Source organism: Lepidochelys kempii, chromosome 11, assembly GCF_965140265.1.
Source record: "Lepidochelys kempii isolate rLepKem1 chromosome 11, rLepKem1.hap2, whole genome shotgun sequence".
Taxonomy (NCBI): Eukaryota; Metazoa; Chordata; order Testudines; family Cheloniidae; genus Lepidochelys; species Lepidochelys kempii.
In genome coordinates this window covers 19759414-19784171 of record NC_133266.1, presented here as the reverse complement: position 1 = coordinate 19784171, position 24758 = coordinate 19759414, and the positions used below count along the sequence as shown (strand labels likewise).

General features: G+C 41.4%; 1 protein-coding gene across 2 annotated transcripts in view; it reads right to left on the bottom strand.

Moving 5' to 3' along the window:
• THSD7B (thrombospondin type 1 domain containing 7B) overlaps positions 1 to 24758 on the bottom strand; it is a 517186-nt gene that overhangs the window by 46153 nt on the left and 446275 nt on the right. For both annotated transcript variants that reach the window (XM_073305365.1, XM_073305366.1), the window contains exons 16-17: positions 16297 to 16430; positions 14848 to 15001 (exon numbers count right to left, since the gene is read on the bottom strand). In XM_073305365.1, coding sequence (XP_073161466.1) covers positions 14848 to 15001; positions 16297 to 16430 — 288 coding nt within the window. The remainder of the gene's footprint in view (positions 1 to 14847; positions 15002 to 16296; positions 16431 to 24758) is intronic.

Here is a 24758-nt window from a genome sequence, read left to right as displayed (position 1 = left end):
GTATAAGCACCATTACCCGGTCTCCCACCTGGAACTTCCAAGTCGTTGCTTGGCGATTGTAGTATGTCCGTTGGGCCCCTTGGGCCTTCTCCAGGCGTTTGCGCACAAGGGGAGCGACCTGGGCTATCCTGTCTTTCATTTGCAATACATGTTCAATGATGTTTCTCCCGGTGTTCGGCTGTTCTTCCCAGCCCTCTTTGGCCATGTCCAATATGCCCCTGAGGTGGCGACCATATAATAGCTCGAATGGGGAGAATCCAGTGGAAGCTTGGGGAACCTCCCATACAGCAAACAGCAAGTAAGGCAGCAGGGTGCCCCAGTCTTTCCCGTCACGACTAACCACTTTCCGTAGCATGTTCTTCAATGTTCTATTGAAGCGTTCTACAAGACCATCAGTCTGGGGATGATAGACTGACGTCCTGAGGGTCCGTCCGTATATGGAGCATTGTACATAGGTCCTTCATTAACTTAGACACAAAGGGGGTCCCTTGGTCCATCAGGATCTCTTTAGGTATCCCTACTCTGGAAAAAATCCAGACTAATTCTTTGGCTATGGTCTTTGTCATAAATATAAAGGGAAGGGTAAACCCCTTTGAAATCCCTCCTGGCCAGGGGAAAGCTCCTCTCACCTGTAAAGGGTTAAGAAGCTAAAGGTAACCTCGCTGGCACCTGACCAAAATGACCAATGAGGAGACAAGATACTTTCAAAAGCTCGGAGGAGGGAGAGAAAAAAAGGGTCTGTGTCTGTCTGTATGCTGGGTCTTTGCTGGGGATAGACCAGGAATGGAGTCTTAGAACTTTTAGTAAGTAATCTAGCTAGGTATGTGTTAGATTATGATTTCTTTAAATGGCTGAGAAAAGAATTGTGCTGAATAGAATAACTATTTCTGTCTGTGTATCTTTTTTGTAACTTAAGGTTTTGCCTTGAGGGGTTCTCTATGTTTTTGAATCTAATTACCCTGTAAGATATCTACCATCCTGATTTTACAGGGGGGATTTCTTTATTTCTATTTACTTCTATTTTTTTATTAAAAGTCTTCTTGTAAAAACACTGAATGCTTTTTCATTGTTCTCAGATCCAAGGGTTTGGGTCTGTGGTCACCTATGCAAATTGGTGAGGCTTTTTATCCAACATTTCCCAGGAAAGGGGGGGTGCAAGTGTTGGGAGGATTGTTCATTGTTCTTAAGATCCAAGGGTCTGGGTCTGTAGTCACCTAGGCAAATTGGTGAGGCTTTTTACCAAACCTTGTCCAGGAAGTGGGGTGCAAGGTTTTGGGAAGTATTTTGGGGGGAAGGACGCGTCCAAACAGCTCTTCCCCAGTAACCAGTATTAGTTTGGTGGTGGTAGCGGCCAGTCCAAGGACAACGGGTGTAATATTTTGTACCTTGGGGAAGTTTTGACCTAAGCTGGTAAAGATAAGCTTAGGAGGTTTTTTCATGCAGGTCCCCACATCTGTACCCTAGAGTTCAGAGTGGGGGAGGAACCTTGACAGTCTTGGACATGGTGTTCCGTAGGAGTATGGCCTTGGGATATCAGATGGCATAATCTAGTACTACCAGAATGTACTGATGACCCCGGGCTGACTTCTCCAGTGGCCCTACTAGATCCATAGCTTTTCACTCGAATGGGATTTCAATAATTGGTAGAGGTACCAAAGGGGCCCTTAGGTGTGGTCGGGGTCCATGTAACTGACATTCTGGACAGGAGGTACAATATCGCCTGACAGCTGCATAAATGCCGGGCCAAAAAAACCTTTGAAGAATCTGATCAAGGGTCTTATCTACTCCTAGATGGCCCCCAAACAGATGGCTGTGGGCCAGATCCATCACGCCCCTCTGATGCTTCTGTGGGACCAAGAGTTGTTCTACAACTTGCTCTTGGACCTGGACTACTCTGCATAGCAGATCACCCTTAACCACATAATATGGCCCTGGGCCCTTGACTCACCCCTCCCGGGGGACCCCATTTACCCTGACTACTTCTTTACAAATATTTCTGTATATTGGATCATTGGCCTGATTCTGACCAAAATTCCCGAGTGAGGTCCCCATTTGTCTAAACTCAAGGGGATCGACCTCTGTCTCCCCCTCTGGGAAAACCCCCAGGGAACAAGGTCCAACTATTGGGTCATTGATCTCCTGCCCCGCCCCGCTGTCCATTGAGCCACCTCTTTCCCCTACAAGCATAGATTTCTGGTACTGGGTCAAGATCCCCATTCCTCTCCTTTTATCCGCCCTCCGTTCCCTCCGAGTCTTCCGGGGCTTTCCCAGAGGGGAAAACAAATCCTGGCCAAATTCCTGGAAGGCCGGGGTGGGGGGGAGGTTATTTATCTGGCCCACCCCCTGGGTCCCGGGTTCATTATTTTCTTCCACCTTCTCCCCAGGGAGTAGGCTAAATCAAATCCCAGGAAGTTTCATCCAATAAGGACTGGGTAGGGGAGTTTCGGAACTACTCCCACCGTCACCTTAGTGGGGCTTCCGAGAACTTCTATTTTTACGGGGATGGTTGGGTAGTAACTGACATCCCCATGCACACAGGATATTCCTGAGCGTTTGGCCCGGGATAGTTGGTCCGGCCCGACCAGCTTTCCCGAGACCAGCATGATTGCACTTTCCGAGTCTACTAACGTGGTGGTCTCTATACCATTCATCTTAACGGGTCTAGTGTATCTATGAGGGACCATCGCAACCCCTACTAGACTTATTAGATCACATGGTCCCCCTATTATCTCCCAGTTTGCATTGCATGGGCTCTTCTAGATTTGGGCATTGGGCAGCGATATGCCCCAATTCTCCACATGCATAACATTGGTATCCTGCTCGGGGCATCCCCCGATTTTTTGGGCTACTAGGCTCAGGGGATAAAGCCCTTCTCCCCCAGTCCTCAAGTCTCTCCGGGACATCTGGCTGCTCTTCGGCCTCCTTCCTCCCCTCCATAGTCTGGCCTCGTGCTAGGGCAAACCGGGGCCTCGGCGCAGAGACCTGTCTCCGATTCTGGTGCCTTCCTTCCCTGGTGGTCCGCAAAAGTTCTTGGGCTGCTAGGTGTCTCTCTATGAGGGCAACTAGTTCATCATAGGAGGAGGGATCGCTTTGGTGGATCCACCCCCGTATGTCCGGTGGCAACCACCTCATGTACCTGTCCAACATGAGGATTTCTACTATCTTCTCCGGCCCATGGGTCTCAGGGCAGAGCCACTTCCAGGTGAGGTGGATTAAATCAAATAGCTGGGACCTCAGCAGTTTGCTGTCCCAGTATTTCCACTCATGGAAGCGCTGGGCCCATATGGCTGACATCACACATGACCTTGCAAGGATATCCACCTTCAGCTGGGTGTAATCCATAGCTGTCTCTGCGGTCATGTCGAAATAGGCCTTCTGGGGCTCCCCACACAGAAATGGAGCCAGGATACCTGCCCACTGGTCTTGGGGCCAGGCCTCCCGCAGTGCTGTCTTCTCCAAGCCGAGGAGATATGCCTCTATATCGTCACCTGTAGTCATCTTCTGTAAATAGTTGCTTGCCCGCAGCAGCCGGATCCCCTGGGGCCCCTTGCGTCAGTGTGGTCAGGGCTTTTAACTGGTTCACTACTTCATTCAGGGTGGCTCGATCTTGGGTTGCCTGGTTCATCATTAATTGGTTCGTCTCCTGTTGGACGCATACTGACTCTTGCTGGGCAGCCATCTGCACCCTGGTAGCCTCTTGTTGGGCCGCAGTGGCCTGTACCAATGCCTTCACTACATCCTCCATTTTTTTTTGTGTGTGTGTGTGATTTACCCTGCTCTGAGATGGCTTGCCACAGAGCCTTACTCACTCACCACATCCCACTTCTCACACCAAGTGTGGCAAAATACCTTGTTCGCCTCAGTAGGCTCAGTCCTTTCTAGCCTTGGAGACTCACGTTTGGGGTAAGGCGAATCCTTATAGGTGGCACAGGGTCCTGCTACTCCTCTCCTCAGTCAGTCCCTTGTGCTTGTTTCCTTCCCTTCTGGGGAGCGAGTGCAGCCTCCCTACTGGGAGGGTCTGGTGTCTTGCTGCAAACAGCTTACTGGCAGCTTCCCTGCTCCTGTCCCTCCCTCACTGTCTCCCTCCTACCACCCAGGGGAGGGTTTAAAAAAGTCCCAAGTAGTTGGAGTCAGCTGAACCTAATTGGTTCCCTAGCTACCCCTTTTCCAGCAGAACCTTATTGTCCCATCGTTCTCTCTCCTCAGTGGATAGGGAGGGGCCTTTTAATTCCCTGGGACTAATTACTACCCCCCTTTTGTAGCTGTTTGTCCTGGGTTTACCACAATATGCTGTCAAATTGGAACACAGATTTACTGGAAAGCAGGGCTATTTTCCCTCTCAGGTATCTTCCTAGCCACAGCAGGTAGCAGAACAGCCATGATTCAAACAGGTCAGAGTGAATCTTGCATTTACTGATATCCAAATAAATAAGTAGCCTGCTGCAGCTCTGATAGCCATCGTTTTGATCAGTTGTGCTGATGAGCCATGATGTTTGGAAACAACAGTATGCTTCAACTGTCTCTGAAAAATAAAAGATCTCAAAGGAAAAGCGTTCAACTGATCAAGCTGTGTCCCTGGGAAATATGCAAAATGCAAGCTATACCAACTGTAACTAATATTTGGTAGCATTATTTGTTAAATTTCCCTTTACCTAAGTTGAAAAGTCAGTGTAGTGCTAGAATTGATTTTACTCTTTCATGTTATCTATTTAAAAAATTGAAGCAAATATTTTTGGACTGAGTAAGACACAGGAAGGGATGACTTGCAATTAAAGAAATTAAGGCTTGTATTTTCAAAGCTCCCTTTGGCACCTGAGCATCAAATCCAATGGAACTTCAGTGAGAATTGGATATGTAACTCTTTTAGGAACCTTTGAAAATCCAGCCTAGAAGAATAAAATATTTACAGTTTGGTTAATTGACTAAGAAGGTTATAACAGTGTGCGTGTAGTTGAGGGGTACAAACTTAGTGAACACCAAGGAGGAAGAGGGAATGGTGAGGGTGATACACAGCAGGCGTGAAGTAAACAAATATTTAGGTTGCGTACCAGGAAAAACTCTAAGTGGTGATATTATTAGTGGTGACATTATAATTGCTAGCTGTTTAGATCACTAGGTCCTGCATTGGGATCTGCTAGTGCAGACATCTGCACCTGTTAGTAGAGTCACAGCGATGTCAGTCGGACATTGCACTGCACATTAGCATGTTTGGAAGGGAGACTTAATCAGCTCTGCAAACGTATGAGTGTTTGTATGTATACCAACCTGTTACGAAATGTGTCCTCATCCCAAAGAGCTTGCAATCTAAACTAGACCATATACACAACTAGGCAAGATACAGTTTGGAGAAATAAGGGTGGGGAGAGATTATCTGAGGAAAACAAATTAGAAATAATTCCTGGAAGGAATGGATTTTGAAGAGGGATTTGTGGCAGGCTAGAGATACACATGAACAGAGAATGATGCAAGAGCAGGGGCCACAAAGCTGGGAGTGAAGAAGATGAAGGGAAAGAGTGACTATTGGGAGTATAGGGAGTGAGAGGAGAAGAGGGAGGTAGCTGTGAGCAAGGACAAGTTTTTGTATGGTCTTAAAGATGAAGAAGAGGCACTTGTGTTTGATCTCATAAAAGAAACAAAGGAAAGAATTCACTGTTGACTAGAGGTGACATGGTTGGAAGGACTGAGCAGGAAGGTGAGTACAGCAGCATTTCAGGTTGACTGGAGATAAGAGAGGAGGGTCAGGCAGGGGACTGTTCCAGTGATTAAGGTGAGTGAAGCCCAAGGCATGGGAAGAGATTTGGATAGTGCAGAAAGAGGGAAAAGGATAGTACTATAAAGGAAGAAATTACAAGATATCATGAGAGCTTTGCTCTGAAATGCTGTTCTGTGAGAAATGTTAGAGTCCTCATAATTTGAGACATCTGCCACTAGGCTGGAGAAAGCAGTAGGAAATATACCCAGGGAAAAACTCTGTTTTAGAAGGGGATGGATTAACAGTTCTCGTTCATTGCTAATGCATATGAATTTATATTTTTCATACAAAAGAATTACTGAGATTCAACTGCATCTTACAGAGTTTCTTCACTTCTGACAAATCTTAGTCCATTAAATAGATGTCATAACTGACTGTCTTTTCAAAGAGTTTGTTTTCTCTCCTAGTGTTCTAGTAATAACTATTATTTTCTTTGATCAAAGATTAATCTTCTTTTTACTAGTTAGGTAAGTGATAATCTCTTGGTAAGGTAGTCCCAGTTGGTTCTTGCCCTGCATGAGCTCATGTTTCTTGTAGAGGAAAAGAATTGTAACTTGAATCTACACTATAATTTGCATTATATTTGTACTGATAAACATTGGTTTCTTTCTACACTGTGGAAGCTGAAAGGTGGGGAAGGAAAAAATGTGATGCAACCAAAAGACTGCAGATTCAGGGTCTGAAAACAAGATATGTTGTTATTAAAGGACTTATGGGAGTTGAGTGCCTAACTACTCTATGTGCCTTTAAAAATCTCCTTTTGAATATCTATTTGTTTACACCATGTAGTTACATATCCCATGAATAATATTTGTACCCCAATTCATTGGGGGGGGGAAGGGAAGGGAATTATTTGTCGGTGAAACATTTAGCCTACAAAAATGAAGGCACAGCTGGGGCTTAATTGAAAACCATTTACAAACAAGTTCCAAGACAAAGCCCTTTCAATCCAGGCACCCAATCCTACTTTCACTGAAACAAATGGCAATTCTGGTCTTAACTTCAATGGTAATAGGCTCAGGCCCTAAATTAATATCTTAGAGTCTGAAGTCAGTAACACTTTCACTTGCACAAGTGTGTCAGACTCAGCTGCAAGGAGTTTCCTTAACCACATAACTTTACTGACATGAGCACCTTCCAGTTCCTATCTCTATATGACATGTATGGCGTTGAACTGGACTCAGAGATTAGTTTATACAAACTACCAAAATACAAAAACATGCCAGAAGCAAACCATTTCAAAACCAGACTGGATCAGCATGTGCCACAAGAGTGCAGTCACTTCAGAAGGGTGAAAGACATCATCTTAATTCCAACAGAGCAAATCTTCGTAAATATAACTACTGTATTTCTTGTAATCTGCTGTAACCACTTGGCCCCACTATAAACTAACACAAAAGGAAGTATAGGATATAATCAGCACAGATAATCCACCTTTGTTTTGACAAAGGGAAGACATTTATGTAACACAAGAAAAGTTTGTTATGGAAGAGGATGGTAAAAGATGAGGAATAAAATTGTAAGGCTATAAAATGCTAGGTTGCCAGGTATGAGTTTTACAGTGTTTCTAACATATATCTAACAGTCCCTAGTATATCACAATTTAAGCCTTGTTTATGATCCATAAATGAGTTATCTATCTATGTACCTAGGTTTTCATAACCATGCAGTACAAAAGTTGGAACACATTAGCCAAAGCGTTTAATTTATTGAAATGCTTGTGGATTGCACTATACATGGCTAGCTACATTATGTTTAACAAACTACTCAAAGAGATGCGCAACTCTTAAACTTGAGTACGTGCAGTCGTAGCAAGTGGGTTTGACCAATTTTAACTGTGTTATGAACCATTCATCATAATCTTCATGAAGATGTAAATGTTCTATACAATAACATGACCAGTCCATTATAAAGTAAATGTATTAGCCTATACTGTTCATGTGGGGCTTTCTGCACTCTGTAATTATTTAAAAGGAGCTGATACATTTATTCATCCTGTACTTATTAAAATAGTTATTCTTTCCTCACTGATTTCCAGGTAATCTTTAAAATAAAGCAAGAAACCTGGACTATACTGCACAGTTATATAAAACCAGACCTAGGAAATGTATTTAGCAATAATAATTAGCACTTATATGGTGCTTTACACCTTCAAAACACTGTACAACATCTCTTTCGGGTACATTTTCCTGATTTAACAGGTGGGAAAACAAAAAGTGAGAGCAAAACTTCTGACCTCATTTATATCTATGCAATTTCATTGATTTCAAGAGGGTGGCATGTGTGTAACTGTAGTCAGTATTTGGCCCAGACAGGCTAAGTGATATGCCCAAGGCATACATGGTTAGTGGCAGAGCTGAGGTTAGAAATCCAGTGTTTCTTGCTACCACTCCATTACTTAAACTGCAGAACTTTGCACTCATTTATCCACAGGTACACTGCCAACAGAAATAGCGTAAATTTTCCCCATAATGTCCCCTGACAAGAATACTTCCCACCCTGGACTTGGATAGCCCATCTCTAGTCTTGGAAATATAATTCCATGTCTATTTAATTCTTTACTCCAGTCTCCATGTCTTGAAGCCTCTGAAAAGACTACTGATAAAGGTATCAGTTGTGATGAAAATTTTAGTAATGTATACAGTTGTCTATCAAGTCTACAAGCCAACCACATCTCTTGCTCCCACTTTTAAAATCAGTCAGTATTTAAACATTATACAGATTTAAGAGAATAATAACTTAATTGTTACATATATAGGGCCACACATTGGTATTGATCCATGTGGAGAACAACCACTGAAGCAGGAACAGCTGCTCTCACTGAATATATATGTAACCTTGTATAATTAACTAATTCCAGTCTCTTTACTGTAAATGCCAACAGCTGAGGCAAACAAGGAGGTCGCTCAGATCTGATATGGGGGCTATGACTATGGCTATGATATGGGGAGCATGATAGCAGAAAGCTAATAAAATAAAATTGAGATAATTATTCCAGGGACTTTCAGCACAACTTGCATATTAACTCAGCTTAAGAATGCTTTAATGAATTCAACTGAAGTCAATTAATTACATTTCCAAGTCAGATGAATCCACAGTCAAGACACTGTAGGTACTGCATGTTATTTGATCACTGAATATTTAACAGAGATGGCAGAATTTCAGTTTCTGGACTGTTTAGCTGGTTCTTTGAGCAACCAGGTGATGTCTGAACACATTATTATAACTGGAACTCATATGAAATCTCTAATTTCCTAATGAATTTTCAAAACAGGCAAGCTTCAAACTGTTTTTATTTTGAAATGAATTAAAGCCTTCATGTTGAAACTACATGGATGTTCCTTAGTTACAAAAAAGAAAACTTTATGGGCCAGAAGAGGGTCTTCTACCAGTGGAAGCCATGTTGGATTTACTCCTTACTGATAGAGAATGTCAGAATAATAGGGAAGCTTAGAATAAGTAACCTTGAGCTCACTGAGTTCAGCAAAGAAAGGAATGGAATCACAGAAAGCAACATTCAGGTATTAGATTTCAGAAAGGCACATTTGGGGTAATTGAGAAAGGTAGTGTACAATGGGAAGAAGTATTAAAATCCGCCACTGAGCAGTAATGGTGGGAAATCCTAAAAGGCACAATAATCAAAGTACAGCAAGCTGCAGTTCAACTGGAAATAAAGAATCCAAGATGGAGCTGCAGAAAAATCTGAAATGAATCAAAACCATACTGGAAACAGAAAAGGGAGTGAGCAAACAAACACAAATTCTTAGAGTCAGAGGAAGTGTCCAAAAAAGAGAAGAGCAGGAAAAAAATAATAATCAAAGTTTACGATAACCAAAAAGGTATAACTAAGGCCTTTTTCAAATATATCAGGTGAAAGAAGAGGTGAGGAGTCCATTGTTTGAGCACTGACCTCTTTCAAGTCTGACTGATTTCAAGAGGAGTCAAGGGCACACAGCGTCTTGAAGGTTAGGAATCCACATGAGGAAGAGGATATATAAAACTATACCAAACAAGACGCTAAAAAGTACACCATGGGAAACAATCCTTCATTGACGAGGAATAGATTGGATGGTCTAAGAGGTCCGTGTCCAACTGCTATGATTCAGCGAATCTCCTACTGGAATGAGTTTATTATCAGTCATTATCCAAATCACTTAAATTAAGAAAACGCAGTACACGAAGGTGTCTGGGAAGGAATTCTAGCATGACAAGAATCATAATCAAGTATTTTTCAATCTAAGACTCACAGGAGTGGGTCATTTCAGAGATAGCTATGACATGGTGGCCATTTAGTCCTGTCAACTGCTAAGAAGTTTCATGAACACTGACTATTCTCAAGAGAGCTACAAATACCATGGGAATGGAGAAGCAAATCGGGTGAGTCTACAATTTTCCACAATGCATTCTGGCAACCTGTCTCACAAAAATCTATCGCTAAATGTGTGTGAAATATTTCAATCTATATATATATAGATATATATACTATATATATATATACACTATACTGTACTATATATATTGATCTTAATGGGACGAAGATCAGGCCACATATGTATAATTTTGACAATCATGCTTTGCCTTGAGAGTAATAGATCCATGATTAATAAATTTGCTGTCACCTATTTAAATGTGTCATAATCTAACTTAAAATTATTTAAAATAATTTCACAGTTCTACCACTGAAGTTTTTTAAAAAGAGCAATAAAATATAGGGGACGGATGGCTCAAAAACAGAACTTTAACCATTTGGATGATGCATTAATATCTACCAGGAAGTTGGTATCAACTAAATGTTGTTATTGTCCAATGTGTTTTTGGAGACCTAAATGGAATGAGAAATTGGTTCAGTTCATTTCTTTGTGGACAGCTGTCCAAACTACAAAAACAGCCATCATAAACAACAGTAACTGGCAGCCGTGTTGGCAGAGTCAGTAGGGTGCCATGGAATCGACATACTTTGAAATGATAATATGTTATCACTCCTAGAAGAAGATTGTTTGAAATATGTTGGCTGAAGTGTCACGAGGAAGCACGCACCACCATTGTCCATGCTGTGCTTATTCTGTGGGTAAATAAAGGTCACAATAACAAATGCCTGCGCTCTGTGCATACAAAATACTTGTGTTTTTTAAACATTCATATTTAACAAATGTAAACAAACGTATTTAAACATTTGAAAGCTATTCACGTGTAAATGTCTGCACCTGCAAGACTTGGGCACATGTATGTATACGTGCATATGCAAGAAGCATGGTAGAGGCCTTGCTGAAAACATACCCCTTAGTACCTCAATCTAATGTTTTTCAATGGCCACTCTGTGTACATATACTTCAACCACCTCCAATTTCTTCATGTCTGCTGTCAGCAACACCATTGTCAATATGAGCAACTATTCTAGAAATTCATAAAAGCAACAGTGATTTGCTTTTCACTCTTTGATAGAGCCTTGTTTACTCTGTAGTGTCCAAAATTATTTTATTCCAAAAGTGGTGCTGCTATAGAAAATGGTCAGATCCTACGTTTGTCTGTCAACTTGTGCTGTTAATAATAATTTGAATCCATATAGCAACTTTCATCAAAGGATATCAGTGCATTGTACAATCCCCATTTAATTAAACCTCCAAGCATCTTGTGAAGAAGGTATTATTAATTATTATACCCATTTTAGAAATGATTAAATTGAAATACAAGGAGGTTAAGTGATTTTCCCAAGATCACAAAGTGTGTCAGTGAACAGAAATGAGAACTGAGGCATCCTGATTCCCAGTTCTCTACTCGAATCATCATATTTCCTGTCTTCCTATAGTATTTGCCTTTACTGTAGTATCTGTGATACAGACCAAGCTATTCCAGTTCTACTCAGGATCCCCATCCCTTCAAAGTCTCCAAAGTGGTCTCATAGTTCTGTCTTGACTGGTGAGGCATAGAGCACTTCTTGCATGGCACGAAGGGCTTTGAACTCCCACTGGGCCAATGTCATTTGACTATGGGGCAAGTGACAAGTCCTGAGTTCTCATTTCAGTTCTCTGACTCAGTTTGACACTTTGGGAGTTGAGAGCATTCAGCCCCTTATGGGTTGAGTCTGTATCGCCTGAAATGCCTGATTTTTGCTTAATGAAATATAACAGTAGGGTATTCAAATGTGATCAGCATTGGCCTAGCTCTGTTCTCACTGAAGTTCTCACTTACTTGTATGAGAAGTGTGTTAGGCCAATAGTGAACCATTCTGAAAAATCTACCCATGAAGACCAGTGTTTTCTTTGCTGTTAAGAAACAGAGCTGTTAAATTATCTGTGTTACTCAAAATAGCATAGGAGTTGAATGTTTTGGTGACTCTCTAAAATGACTGAAGAAAAGGATCATCATTTTACAATTTACATCAAGTATTCAGAGTTCTCTGTGCACAGATTTCAGGCTGAGTTAAGCCCTCAGAATATACATGTTGTCAACTGGAGATACTGAAGTTACACCTCAAAGACCTGGATAACTCCTGAGACAGGATACCCATTGAACTGAAGTCAGGGTGGATATTTAACTACTGTAGTACAGCTGCCCTGGAACAGGTTTTGCTGGGTCAGTACTGGAAATTTTGATTCACTGGTGCTCTCATGTAATTTGTGTAGCAGTGTGGTCAGAAATGATATTTTATTACAATGGTTAAAAGTTGGAGGTTTTTTAACCTCTGAGTTTCAACATGCTCATCATTAAAGGTGATGTGCATTGCTTTTTCCTAAAATAATCCTTGTCCCCGTCTGAAAGAAAACCTGATGTCTATTTCTGTTCTTTTTTGCACATAGTTTAAGACCTCATGCATTTGGCAGTTCAAAATGTTATGACTAAGACTTGGTCCAGCTTTTATTCCTTAGAATCCAAAGTACCTTCTCTACCATGGGAATCTTCTTTCATGTCACCACTTGAATGGTTGGCTTAGTGATAGAGCTGAAAACTGAGTCTCTGTTTAATTCGTAGATTGTACTTGGAACATCATTTAATAAGTCTCAGACCCAAACAAGCTACTGCCTACACTTAATATTCCCAACACATTAGCTTGTTAAGCAAACTGTATATACAGCTCAGGAATATAAATCTAGAACATAATTTCCTAAAGCTAAACTCCCTGCTTTTCCTTCACTGAAGTGTATTTAAACTAACAGTATATTTCATCTAGTTTACATAGTGTCTTGGCCAAGGATCACAATGCAGGAGGACTAGCTGGCTCACCAGCCAGGAGGCTACACCACAATCACACTCCACAGTATTTCCTCTCCGGTGCAGATTTTCCCCAGCCTAGAACCAGACATCGTCCTCCTTACTACAGAGTCTCCTCACTCAGATCCTTGCGCTGGTCTTAGTTGTGGGTTGATAATATTCACAGGTGCAAACAAATCTGATCCTGTAATTCTTATTCACATGAGTAGCCCCACTGAGCACGTGGGACAACTTATAGTAGTAAGCACTGTGTTTGTTAGTTGCTTTTGCAAGATCAGACCCTCAGTTTGTAAACTCTTCAAGACAAAGACCTGTTATTTTATGTCTGTTAAGCATATATATATATGAATGTCCAGATGATAATCAATTGTCAATTTAAAATCAAACTGCAGCAGCACATAAAGGCCTCCCTTTCACAGCAAGTGGGTAGCATAACTTTTAAAAACAAACAGTCTGTTCAATAAACTGAATTGATGCTGACACTTCTAATGCCCTAAAATTTCTGGTTTAGCATCTTCCAATGGTGAGTCTGTTACACAAGATCCGACAAAGGGGAAACGTTTACAGAGTTGGTCATTTCATGATAGCATGAAGAACATCTATTTCCATTCCTGGAAAGACTCACTGGTGAAGAAAAAGACATTTCCCAAGACAAGCTGCTGCTATCACAGTGGGAGTCTGAAAAACTATCCAAGAAAGAGATATAGGTTTGGAACAAAGTGTTATACTGCATCAAAGCCCTGCCGCACTTGGGGTAAGTACAGGAATGAAAATACAATTTTTATTTGACATGTCCCCATGTGGAAGGAGAGAAGCTTGCCTGACTGTGCAAGGAAACTTTCTGTGCCTGCAATAATGGAAACACATGCCCAATAGCTGTTCACACTTTTGATAATGAACCCTATAATACAGGGACAATGTTTATCTGTCATTTAAGTACAGTGCTCTCATATAGGTAAATTACATAAGACAGGTGTGTTACAAAACCTGTCTTGATTTTTCTAAGTTAAAATAATAAAGTAAAGCTGGGCAATTAGTGTGTGAATCATAACACTAGCGAGTGAGAAACACTCTGCTATGTCATACCCACCAGGACCAGAAATCTGCACAAGATTCAGAGTTTCCCTCCATCCTTCTCTGTGAGGGAGTGTTTGGGGAATAACGTCATGGATGTAGGGACACTTACAAAGAGCACGGGCATTGGGATAAGTGGCCTGTGCCTTTGCACAACTCACAGTCCTCTCCTTTCCTCATGGCACTATAGCTCAATCATGCAACAATGGGATTCTCACTAATTGCTGTCCCAAACACTGCCTCAAGAGTGTTTCAAGGTGTGAAGAAGGAAGCAGTGCCAGATAACAATGCAATTCTGTGCAGGTTTGAGGGGGGGAAAGCAGTCATCGTCTCAGCCCCAATCTTGCTTTGCCCAGAGCCAGGTGGTTCTAGTGCTATGGTTGACCTGTAGATAGCTATGAGAGTTGTATAACTCCACTATAAAACAATTACCTGTGCCCGTATAGATGGCCTTTCCTGGGAGTCAGCAGGCGATATGCCATGGAGCTGCTGCTCTCTATCCTCTTTGTACCTGCTTTGGCACCAGTCCAAATGGAGCCCCAATCTGGTCATCTGTCATAAATAAGTACTATGTGTTTTTCGAATTAGTTTTTCTAAGGCAAAGTCTTTGGAGAAATAGGTGACATCTAAAATCATCAAGATTTAACCAGTCTGGACATAGAATCCATTGAGCTTGACTTCCCTTGGAAAGTCAGTTATCCTTGGTACTGAAACGTGTACTACAAAAAGGGAGCCTAAAGTGACTCAAGAAGAGGAAACTGAGAAGCAGGCATGAAAACATTCCCCTAAGAGACACTGTAAAATCCATTTACCTGTGGACACTGGCTCCATTGTCCCCAGTCAGACATTACACACTCATTAGGGCAGTAAAGATTACACTTTTGGGTTTCATTAGGGATTTCAGATTGATCACACAGCGTAATGGGCACAGTCTTGCCTTCACCATCCTCAGCAGTATTTACACATCTACAGGGAGAAAATTAATAATCTATTACATCTGGTAGTAACAGCTTAATGTATAGAACAACAGAGGTGCTTATTGACAACAGATCTGTATGTTTCCAAATGAGCCATTATATATACCCCATGGGTCTGCACAATAAAGCTGATCAAACTATTTGTTACAAATAATATTAATTATGAATTTATGCTAACTCAATGCTGACTTCCTATATGCATTTGTTATTTGTAAATATTCAATAATAATTGAATAATTTTAAACTATGAGATGCAAGCTTTAAATTTTGACGTCTTGCTTTGTGTGGTTACCATGTGAATATGAATAAATAATTGGTCACCTATGTCACATGATATTGTTTCTGCTTCCTGACTGGAAGACAGTGTTTTAAAGAGGAGACTGTGAAATAATAAACACACTTCCAGAACAAATTTTTGGAGGAATAATCACTAGTAATATTCATAAAAAGTTGGAGATAGAGGAATACTTTCCTGAATAATTAGTGGTTGTGTGAATACTTGCAAATAATTAATATTACTCAATAAATCACAGTGAACTGAACGCGGTGGTTTCATTTGAAAAAAATATTAGTGAATCCAAATTCTTCCTTATTGTTTTGTTATTTAGCCTGCTCTGCTATATAGCTGGAATGTCAAAGGAAGAGTTCCAATTTAGGCATTGTATGACTTCAAAGAAGTCATGATCATACCATTCTATAGGTGCTTGGCTGGCTGGTTTTTGCTCACATGCTCTGGGTCTAGCTAATTACCATATGCGGGGTCAGAAAGGAATGTTCTCCAGAACAGATTGGCAGTGATCTTGGGGAATTTTTGCCTTCCTCTACAGCATGTGGGTTAGGGTCACTTGCCAGGATTATCTGAGTATATTTCAGCTAATCATTTCCCAGCCATTCCAAGGGCCTCAGGCACTGGTGAACCTTGGTCCCTCCTATTCTGTCTGTGGCTCATAATAGCCTAGTCTCCTGCAGGTTGTAATACTTTGGTCTCATTTCAGTTGTTGGGTTAGTGTGCAGGTGCTGTGTGGCGTTGGTAACCTACGATGGATGTGCAGGTGGTCATATGAGGTGATCTAATAGGCCCTTCTGATCTTTAACTCTAGGACTATGAATAAAACTGCATCTGAGAGTGGTTTTGTCTGTAAACCTTTACATGTCAATGCACACCTTTTTCCACTTCAGAGATGCTGGACATTCACTTTCATAAGCCCAGTTATTTTTTCCTTATGGGAAAAAACGTTTTAGTTTCTTTATCTTTAAAATAATTATGCCTTTCTTTTCACGCACCTGATTTCTCTAGTTTGTATTCCATCTCCACAGTGGAGGGAATTTTGTTCGCTGTTGATTTTGCATGGAGACCATGGTTCTACTACCCAGGAATACTGATTACACTCAGTGTAACAGGGGACTGCCTCATACACCTGCCAGGGAAAAGAATCAAAATTATTCATTTGAACCACTGAATATCTCCACAGAAATGCCTTAGGAAAACAACAATAAAAAGGACACCACTTGAAAAACACCCTGGCTTACGTTTGTCATGCTAAAAATGGTATAATAGGTTTAAATTCATTGATTCATTATTGACTTGCTGAAGGATGTGCAAGTATGTAATGAATTATATGGATGTAGCATCTCTAGAAAAAAGAATAAATAAAAAGCTATTTTCTAAAGCCTGAACAAGAATTCCATTACAATTTCATTTGCTCAGACTCATCACACAACATCTATCAGGTGTCCCTTCCCACAATTATACAGCACATTGTATCTGTAGATGTCCTTTAAGACACTAACTGAAATATAAGAAGCATTTACTTTTTGCATTTAGTGTGTCGTTATAAGTCATTCGCTGTACAGAAATGAAATTTTATGCATTCTGAGCATTTTTTAAACAAAAAATTGTAAATAAGTTTTTCCCTAACAGTCACTTAACTTCCATATGTCTCCCAGGCAAACACTATTGTGAATTCATGTGAATTCTGTTTTCCTCATGTAAAGAATACACCTGAAAGCCTGAAAAATGTTTAAAACAGCTATTCAAGCTATTAGCAACACTGTACTGAAACACATTATATAAAAGTATTAACATTGTTTTCAAGGAATACTTTACAGGGCAGCTTCCTGTGCATTTATTTTGGTTGTATTTCACTGAACTTGGCCAATAAATCCAGCTTGCCTGCATAACTGAAGCTGAACTTTTAAGACACAGTGCTCTCCATTGCTCATTATGAAACACAATACACCATGCTGAAAAAAAAAGACTGCATGTAAGATATTGCTCTTCAGCACACCAAAATCTTCTTTGTCTTGCTGCTGGGGAACAGCTCTATGCTGACAATTACAATGACTGTAATTCATACCTTTTCTTACAAAATGAGAAACTTTTACCACACTGTTGTAGTTCATAATTTCATTAAAAAATGGCAGATGATGTCCATGCATGTTCTTGCATTAACTATAAGGAAGCCTTATTTGCAATATCTTTTTGAGGTGGGGGAAGGGTTAGAGATAAAGCACTGTATAATGGAAAACAATATTGGTGCAGTGTCTGCATGTTGGTTGCAAATCAAATGAAAAGGAGAATATTTATTTTCTATTCCTAATGTGCTTTTTAACAATGTCAGAAACTAATTTTAACTGTAGGCCTGTCTTCAGCTCTGTGTATACAGAGTTCAGGTTTAGCTGAAAGGGACATGAGATAAACTGAAAAGTGAAAATATGTGAGGACAAAATGAAAGAAGACAGAGGAATGGAAGCGAGGATTGGTGAAAGGAAAGTAAGGCTTTAACTAATAAAAGAATCATATTTCATGCCATGAAAGCTGAAATGGGAAACAGGAGGGTCAGAAGCCAATTGCTGTTAGAACAAGGAGGTGATAACTGCAACAAAGAAGTCAGCTTAGAAGGATGCGATAAGAGGAGAGAGATAAGAAGTGTAGCTTTTTAAAAATAATGGAAATGAATAAAAATGGAAGGAAATGCAACAAATCTCAGATTACTGAGCCTGTGGATCAAGTATGACAAGATATAACAAAGGCCCTACTTCAGGGACAATAAAAGTTTGTTCATGGGTGGGATGTGTTCTTTCTCCATATTTTTAAGCCTGAGTCATATTTTAAGCTCTGTGTGCACATAACAATGGGCCAGGTTCACTCGTGCTAATACACAGGACTGAAAATTACACTTCCATGTAATAACCTACGTGCCAGTACAGAGCCACCATAAATAAGGGCAAATGGCGTTACACTGGCACCCTTATCTTGGTGTTTCTTGAGATGGAGGAGGATAATTTTATGTTTCCAACTTCATCCCTCACCAGAGGGATGGGGGTCTTGCACAAAGTTCAATATCAGCTCACATTGCACAGCAACTAGTGAATCTGAGCTAATCATGTCTTTACACTGAGGCACTGTCATATATAAGGTTCAGAGATACTTACATCTGTGATTAGGGACCTAATATAAATACTAAGATATTCCTTCTTACACATGTAAGGAGTGGTCTGGCAGCAACAATACTGATATATTTTGCTGTACACTAACTCTAATTAATATTAATCTGAGTTACACAAGTGCAATGAAAAGAGAATATAGCCCTTTAATTATCATTTATTGGAGGGACTGCTAATTTCATTAACACACGGGAACGACAAATGTCTTTGCTGAAAAGTCTAGGGAGGCAGTGTGTTCCAGTGGTTACAGCAGGTGGCTTGGTGCCAAATTCCTTTCCTTCTATTCCTGATTCTGCACTGACTATTTGACCTTGAACTAGTTACTCCACCTTTGTGAATTAGTTTATCCAGCTGTGAAATAGACATATTAATTCTTTTCTGCTAAGTATAGTGATGCCTTTAATTAATATTTGCAAAGCATTAAGCATACAGGAGACTACATGTATAAATGTGAGGAATATTTGTTTTCTTGCTGAGGAAAAATCGACTATTGCCAAGTGAGGTTCTCTATCAAAATGTCCTCTATCATAAAAGAGCCATTGAAGATCAACAGTTACATTAAGGTGTTATTTCCCAAGATATGGGCTTGAAATGGGTGCTCTCTGTGTGAACAGAATGATCCTTGTCACAATGGGGAGGCAAATAATATAGACAGAAAAAGCAAAACCAAAACAAGACTTAGCCAGCAACATACCAAATGACCTGCAAACTGGTGCTAAACCTCTGTGGAGCCATTTCATTACAGAATGACAAGTCACAAAATATTAACGGAGTGACACTTCAGAATGGTGGTGTGATGCCTGACTCATCACCTCTTGGTGTTATCAAATGCTGACTGTGAGGACACATTGATGTCTCTTTAAATCCCTAGAAAGAATGGTGGGTCGAGGAAGATTCTAGTCAGAGGGCTCAGTTCTGTTCTGTACCTCCAGATAAAAACAGCCAGGGGTAGGGCAGGTGAGAGGAGGAACCATAAAGTCTTGATGTTACCTTTGTACTGCAGTTCAACCCCTGGTTTATGTTAACAACAATCTCCCCAGGTCAGTATATGGGCAGTGCAGCAGCTCAGAATCCCTGCAGTGCTCTGTGCAATACAAGGGCTTTCGGAGGAAAAGGAACATATGGCCACTTAAGCTGCTTCCGGGAGCTGCTTGAGGTAAGAGCCAACCGGAGCCTACGCCCCTGACCCCCTGACCCAGCCCTAATCCCCCTCCCACCCTCCAAACCCCTCAATCCCAGCCCAAAGCACCCTCCTGCGCCCCCAACCCCTCATCCCCAGCCCCACCCCAGAGTTGACACCCCCAGAAAGAGCCCTCACACCCCCCCACCCACACAAACCAAACCCCTTAGCCCCAGCTTGGTGCCCCCTCCTGCACCTGAATATCTCATCCCTGGCCCCACACCAGAGTCAGAGTCTGTACCCCAACTCCCTGCCCCAGCCCAGAGCCTGCTCCCTCACCCTGAACCTCTAATTTCTGGCCTCATCCAGAGCCCTCACCCCCCCTGCATCCCAACCCACTGCCTCAGCCTGGAACCCCCTCCTCCACCCTGAACTCCTCATTTATGGCCCCACCCTGACACCCGCACCCCCAGCCAGAGCCCTCCACCCCTTCCCACACCCCAATCCCCTGAGCCAGCCTGGTGAAAATGAGTGAGTGAGTGAGGGTGGGGAGAGTGAGTGACAGAGGGAGGGGGATGGAGTGAGCGGATTGGCGGGGCCTTGGAGGAGGGGCGGGGCAGGGCAAGTGTGTTCAGTTTTGTGTGAGTAGAAAATTGGCAACCCTAGTGAACAAACCAAAACAAGACCCATTCCCCCTGCAGCCCCGAGTTAGCATCCAAACGACGTCCCACAACTCCCTCAAGAACACTTTTTGCTACCACCTAGGGTAATCAACCGTCTTACTATTATCCATGATGGCTTCTTTGTCTAACTGACTGTCCCTCAGATTTAGGATGCAGCTGTGGCCTTGGTTCTCTCTCTGACATTTCTGATTCCAGGTGTTCCTCCATCTGCTGCCCAGCCTCCATCAGTGTGGATAACTCATGTTGGCACACCCAAATCTGCACCTCTGGTGTTCAGGCCGTGGGCTGAAGGCCGTGATTTGCCCAGTCCACTAAGCACAAGGCAAAAGTGCACAGCCATATCTGCAGGGGAAAGGGTTCACCGCTAAACTTGCTCCATTTCCCTTGTATCTAGGGTGGAGTTAAAGAGCTGCACCTGTCACAGTGAGTTAGGAGAACCCTCAGTGGATTTATGCAGGCTCCTAGCGTCTGCTAACAGGTGAGGTCAACAGAACAGTCTATACCCCATTTCAATACATACTTTATACTCAGTTATATGTTCTAGGGCCTGTTCTATAAACAGATGCAAGATTGACCTCAGTGGGATTCTGCAAGGGTCTGCACTCCGACATTTCTTTACAGGATGGGGGCTACTATTTGTAACTTTGATTCTGGCCTCACAAATGATGAAGTGTAACTTGGTCACAAGCTGTGCTCCTTGTCACAGTGGAACAGGATCATTTTCTAATTTCTCTCTCCTTGCTAGCAATGATATATTTTAATCAATGCTGATTTTTCTCTTTGTATCAGCAGGAGGGTCTCCAGGTCATATCTTCTGCTTATAGTTATATTGTTTAAGAAGATCAAGGGAATGAACCTCCTTATTTTGGGTTGCCCAGAGAGTGTGACTCAGCTGTATTACTCTGTATGACTTACTGCCAATTAAACTTCACAGAGTTTAATTGTATGTTCTCTGGTGCACTATAAAGCAGATAATAAAGTCTGCTCTCTGACAACCACCATCCACACTCCCTCTGTGAAGTACAACCAAAACCATTAAAATAGTTTACTTAAATTGTTTTTCTAAATTCCCAGAGTTGGCTGGATTTATGCAATCAAAGCACAGTGATAATATATTCACAAAAACCCACAGGTGTAGAAATATACAACACTGCACTAGCAACACAACCCACTACTCAAGGAAAGGAACAAAAAAAGACTTGACTGAATAGTTTCATGTCCCCTTTCCCTAAGTGTCCTCTTTAAATATTGGGAGTTAACTGGAGTAGGGTTTGTGATCTCCCTCCCCCCTTTTGCCTTCCTCTGTTGGTGGAGAGGAGCTACAAACCAGTGATAGCTGGACTAAAGATTTCCGGGTGGTGTAGAGCTCCCAGAATGGCCCAGTGCTGCTCCTCCTTGCAGAACTTGCTCAACACATTTGCCCTCTTCTAAAAATGAATCCAAACCAAACCTTTTGATGTTTCTAAAATATTTGCTTAAATATTTCCCTCAATTAATTATTTATTATTAATGTGTTTGGGCCAGAAATGCAAAATACCACAAGAAATTCTGTTTTCATGGAGTGAAACCATGTCTCACTGAAATCAATGGGAGTTTTCCCACTGCTTTAAATGGGATCAGGATTTCACTTATGGTCTTCACGTCAGAATTAGAAGCAGGAAGCACCATAAATCTTGTGAAAAATCATATACATTTGAGATCCTCATCACATTTTGAAGATTGACGAGAATAGTACAACTTGATTACAGATGAAGAAGAATATATGATGCTTTTATGATCAAACCTAAACTTTCTGAGGTTCACCTATAACTAAACTAAAGACACTTTTGGGTCTTAACTGTAAAATTGGTACCTGAGAGGTCCTACTTCAGTGAATAAAAGGACATAAAGACAAAAGCTGCCTTGATTTGTACAGAATGAGACTATTATACTAGGGTCTACCTTTGCCTAAGAAATGTGAGCCCAACTCCCATGGACCTCAGTTTTTCAAGTCTTAACTATTAAGTATTTTATTAGAATGCACAGAAACATTATTAATCAGTTTGTTTCTTCTTGAATAAATGGTGCCGGAGAAATGTCCTAATACATGAACATCTTGAAAATAATTATGTGATGAGTTGGTAGGATTCTCTTGTTTACTTCCTCAGAAGTTGGTGCAGTGCAGTGTTAACTTACTTATCAGATCACCTATAGAAATGGGTGTGCTTGTACAGGTGATCTGAATGATTAAAAGAAATAATGGCAATACTTGAGAGACAAAGGGCCTCGAGTTGCACGGGCTCAGTACTTCTGGAAATCATAGTGACTTCATATTTCAGTGAACATCAAGATTTATTGTCTGTCAAGGTAAATATCGACTCTGGCTTTGCCTTAGTCAATATTTTAGCTTTTCAGTCAGTAAATCTTGATGTTTACCTCAACGGAAGTCAATATCTGCTTATTATATTAGAACAACCAAACTGATCTCTGTAGCAGGTGACTGGAACCAGGAGGACATCCTTTTTGCTATTCATTTTTATCAAAATGGAAAAAATTCATCCCTGGTGTAAACTCATTTCATGTCAATGATCTTGGACCAGGGATACACTATACCAAATATGTTTAAATAGCCTGAACCCAAGAAATAAAAATGTATTTTTAAACTATGGAGACCACCAAGAATAAAACTAAAAAGCTGTATGTGCTACATAATCTTGTTCTGTAGGGGATCGAGCTGATTTGCTCTGATTTCCAAAGGCACTTGGTGGCAAGAAGTTTGAACTTAGATATTAAGCACCCCTATTGAGACTTTCCAGCAGGGTTTTCACTCTTTTTTATCCACTTTACTCTCTTTCCCCCAGTGCCCAGAGTTCAAGAGGAGGCAGCTGTTAGACTGAATTGTGTTGTAATTGTCTCTTCTTTTGTTACAGTAAAAGTCCAAGTAGAGCCCAAATGACTTTTTAAAATCTGAACTATGGTCAATGTAGCTTTCACAGACAACTTGACATGATTGAAACTATAGCAAATTTGGAACTACTGCTGCTGTGATGTTTTGTAACCTCAACAGGAACAGTCTGCCGGTCACAAAAGTGGGGGATTATAAAGTACAATGTGAGCTCAGCCACACAGTGATAACCTGCAGTTCTGATTTAGGTGCTGACCTTGAACAATCCCAGTTCATCCAAATTTCATGAGAATTTCCTTTTTGTTACATGCTGTTTTTACCAGTATGAGAAATAATTTTTGTCTCGCTTAGCACATATTTTGTCTTTTGGCTTCATTCAACTTCAGACAAGTTTTTTTTTTAAATCAATTTCTTAGGCTTAATTCATTAAGACCACAAATTAGCAAAGCACCCTTAGGTGCTACAGCAATACAAATACATAAATAATATTCAAGTAATTACTGGGCTTAACTGTTTTCCTGAACCGGGATGAATTTAATCACGTGTTTACATGATTATCTGAATTAGGGCTGAACTGGGGTATGCATTTGAAGGGAGAATATACCTTAACAACAAATGTTATATCATAGAATCATAGAATATCAGGGTTGGAAGGGACCCCAGAAGGTCATCTAGTCCAACCCCCTGCTTGAAGCAGGACCAATTCCCAGTTAAATCATCCCAGCCAGGGCTTTATCAAGCCTGACCTTAAAAACCTCTAAGGAAGGAGATTCTACCACCTCCCTAGGTAACGCATTCCAGTGTTTCACCACCCTCTTAGTGAAAAAGATTTTCCTAATATCCAATCTAAACCTCCCCCACTGCAACTTGAGACCATTACTCCTCGTTCTGTCATCTGCTACCATTGAGAACAGTCTAGAGCCATCCTCTTTGGAACCCCCTTTCAGGTAGTTGAAAGCAGCTATCAAATCCCCCCTCATTCTTCTCTTCTGCAGGCTAAACAAACCCAGCTCCCTCAGCCTCTCCTCATAAGTCATGTGTTCCAGACCCCTAATCATTTTTGTTGCCCTTCGCTGGACTCTCTCCAATTTATCCACATCCTTCTTGTAGTGTGGGGCCCAAAACTGGACACAGTACTCCAGATGAGGCCTCACCAATGTCGAATAGAGGGGAACGATCACGTCCCTCGATCTGCTCGCTATGCCCCTACTTATACATCCCAAAATGCCATTGGCCTTCTTGGCAACAAGGGCACACTGCTGACTCATATCCAGCTTCTCATCCACTGTCACCCCTAGGTCCTTTTCCGCAGAACTGCTGCCTAGCCATTCGGTCCCTAGTCTGTAGCTGTGCATTGGGTTCTTCTGTCCTAAGTGCAGGACCCTGCACTTACCCTTATTGAACCTCATCAGATTTCTTTTGGCCCAATCCTCCAATTTGTCTAGGTCCTTCTGTATCCTATCCCTCCCCTCCAGCGTATCTACCACTCCTCCCAGTTTAGTATCATCCGCAAATTTGCTGAGAGTGCAATCCACACCATCCTCCAGATCATTTATGAAGATATTGAACAAAACCGGCCCCAGGACCGACCCTTGGGGCACTCCACTTGATA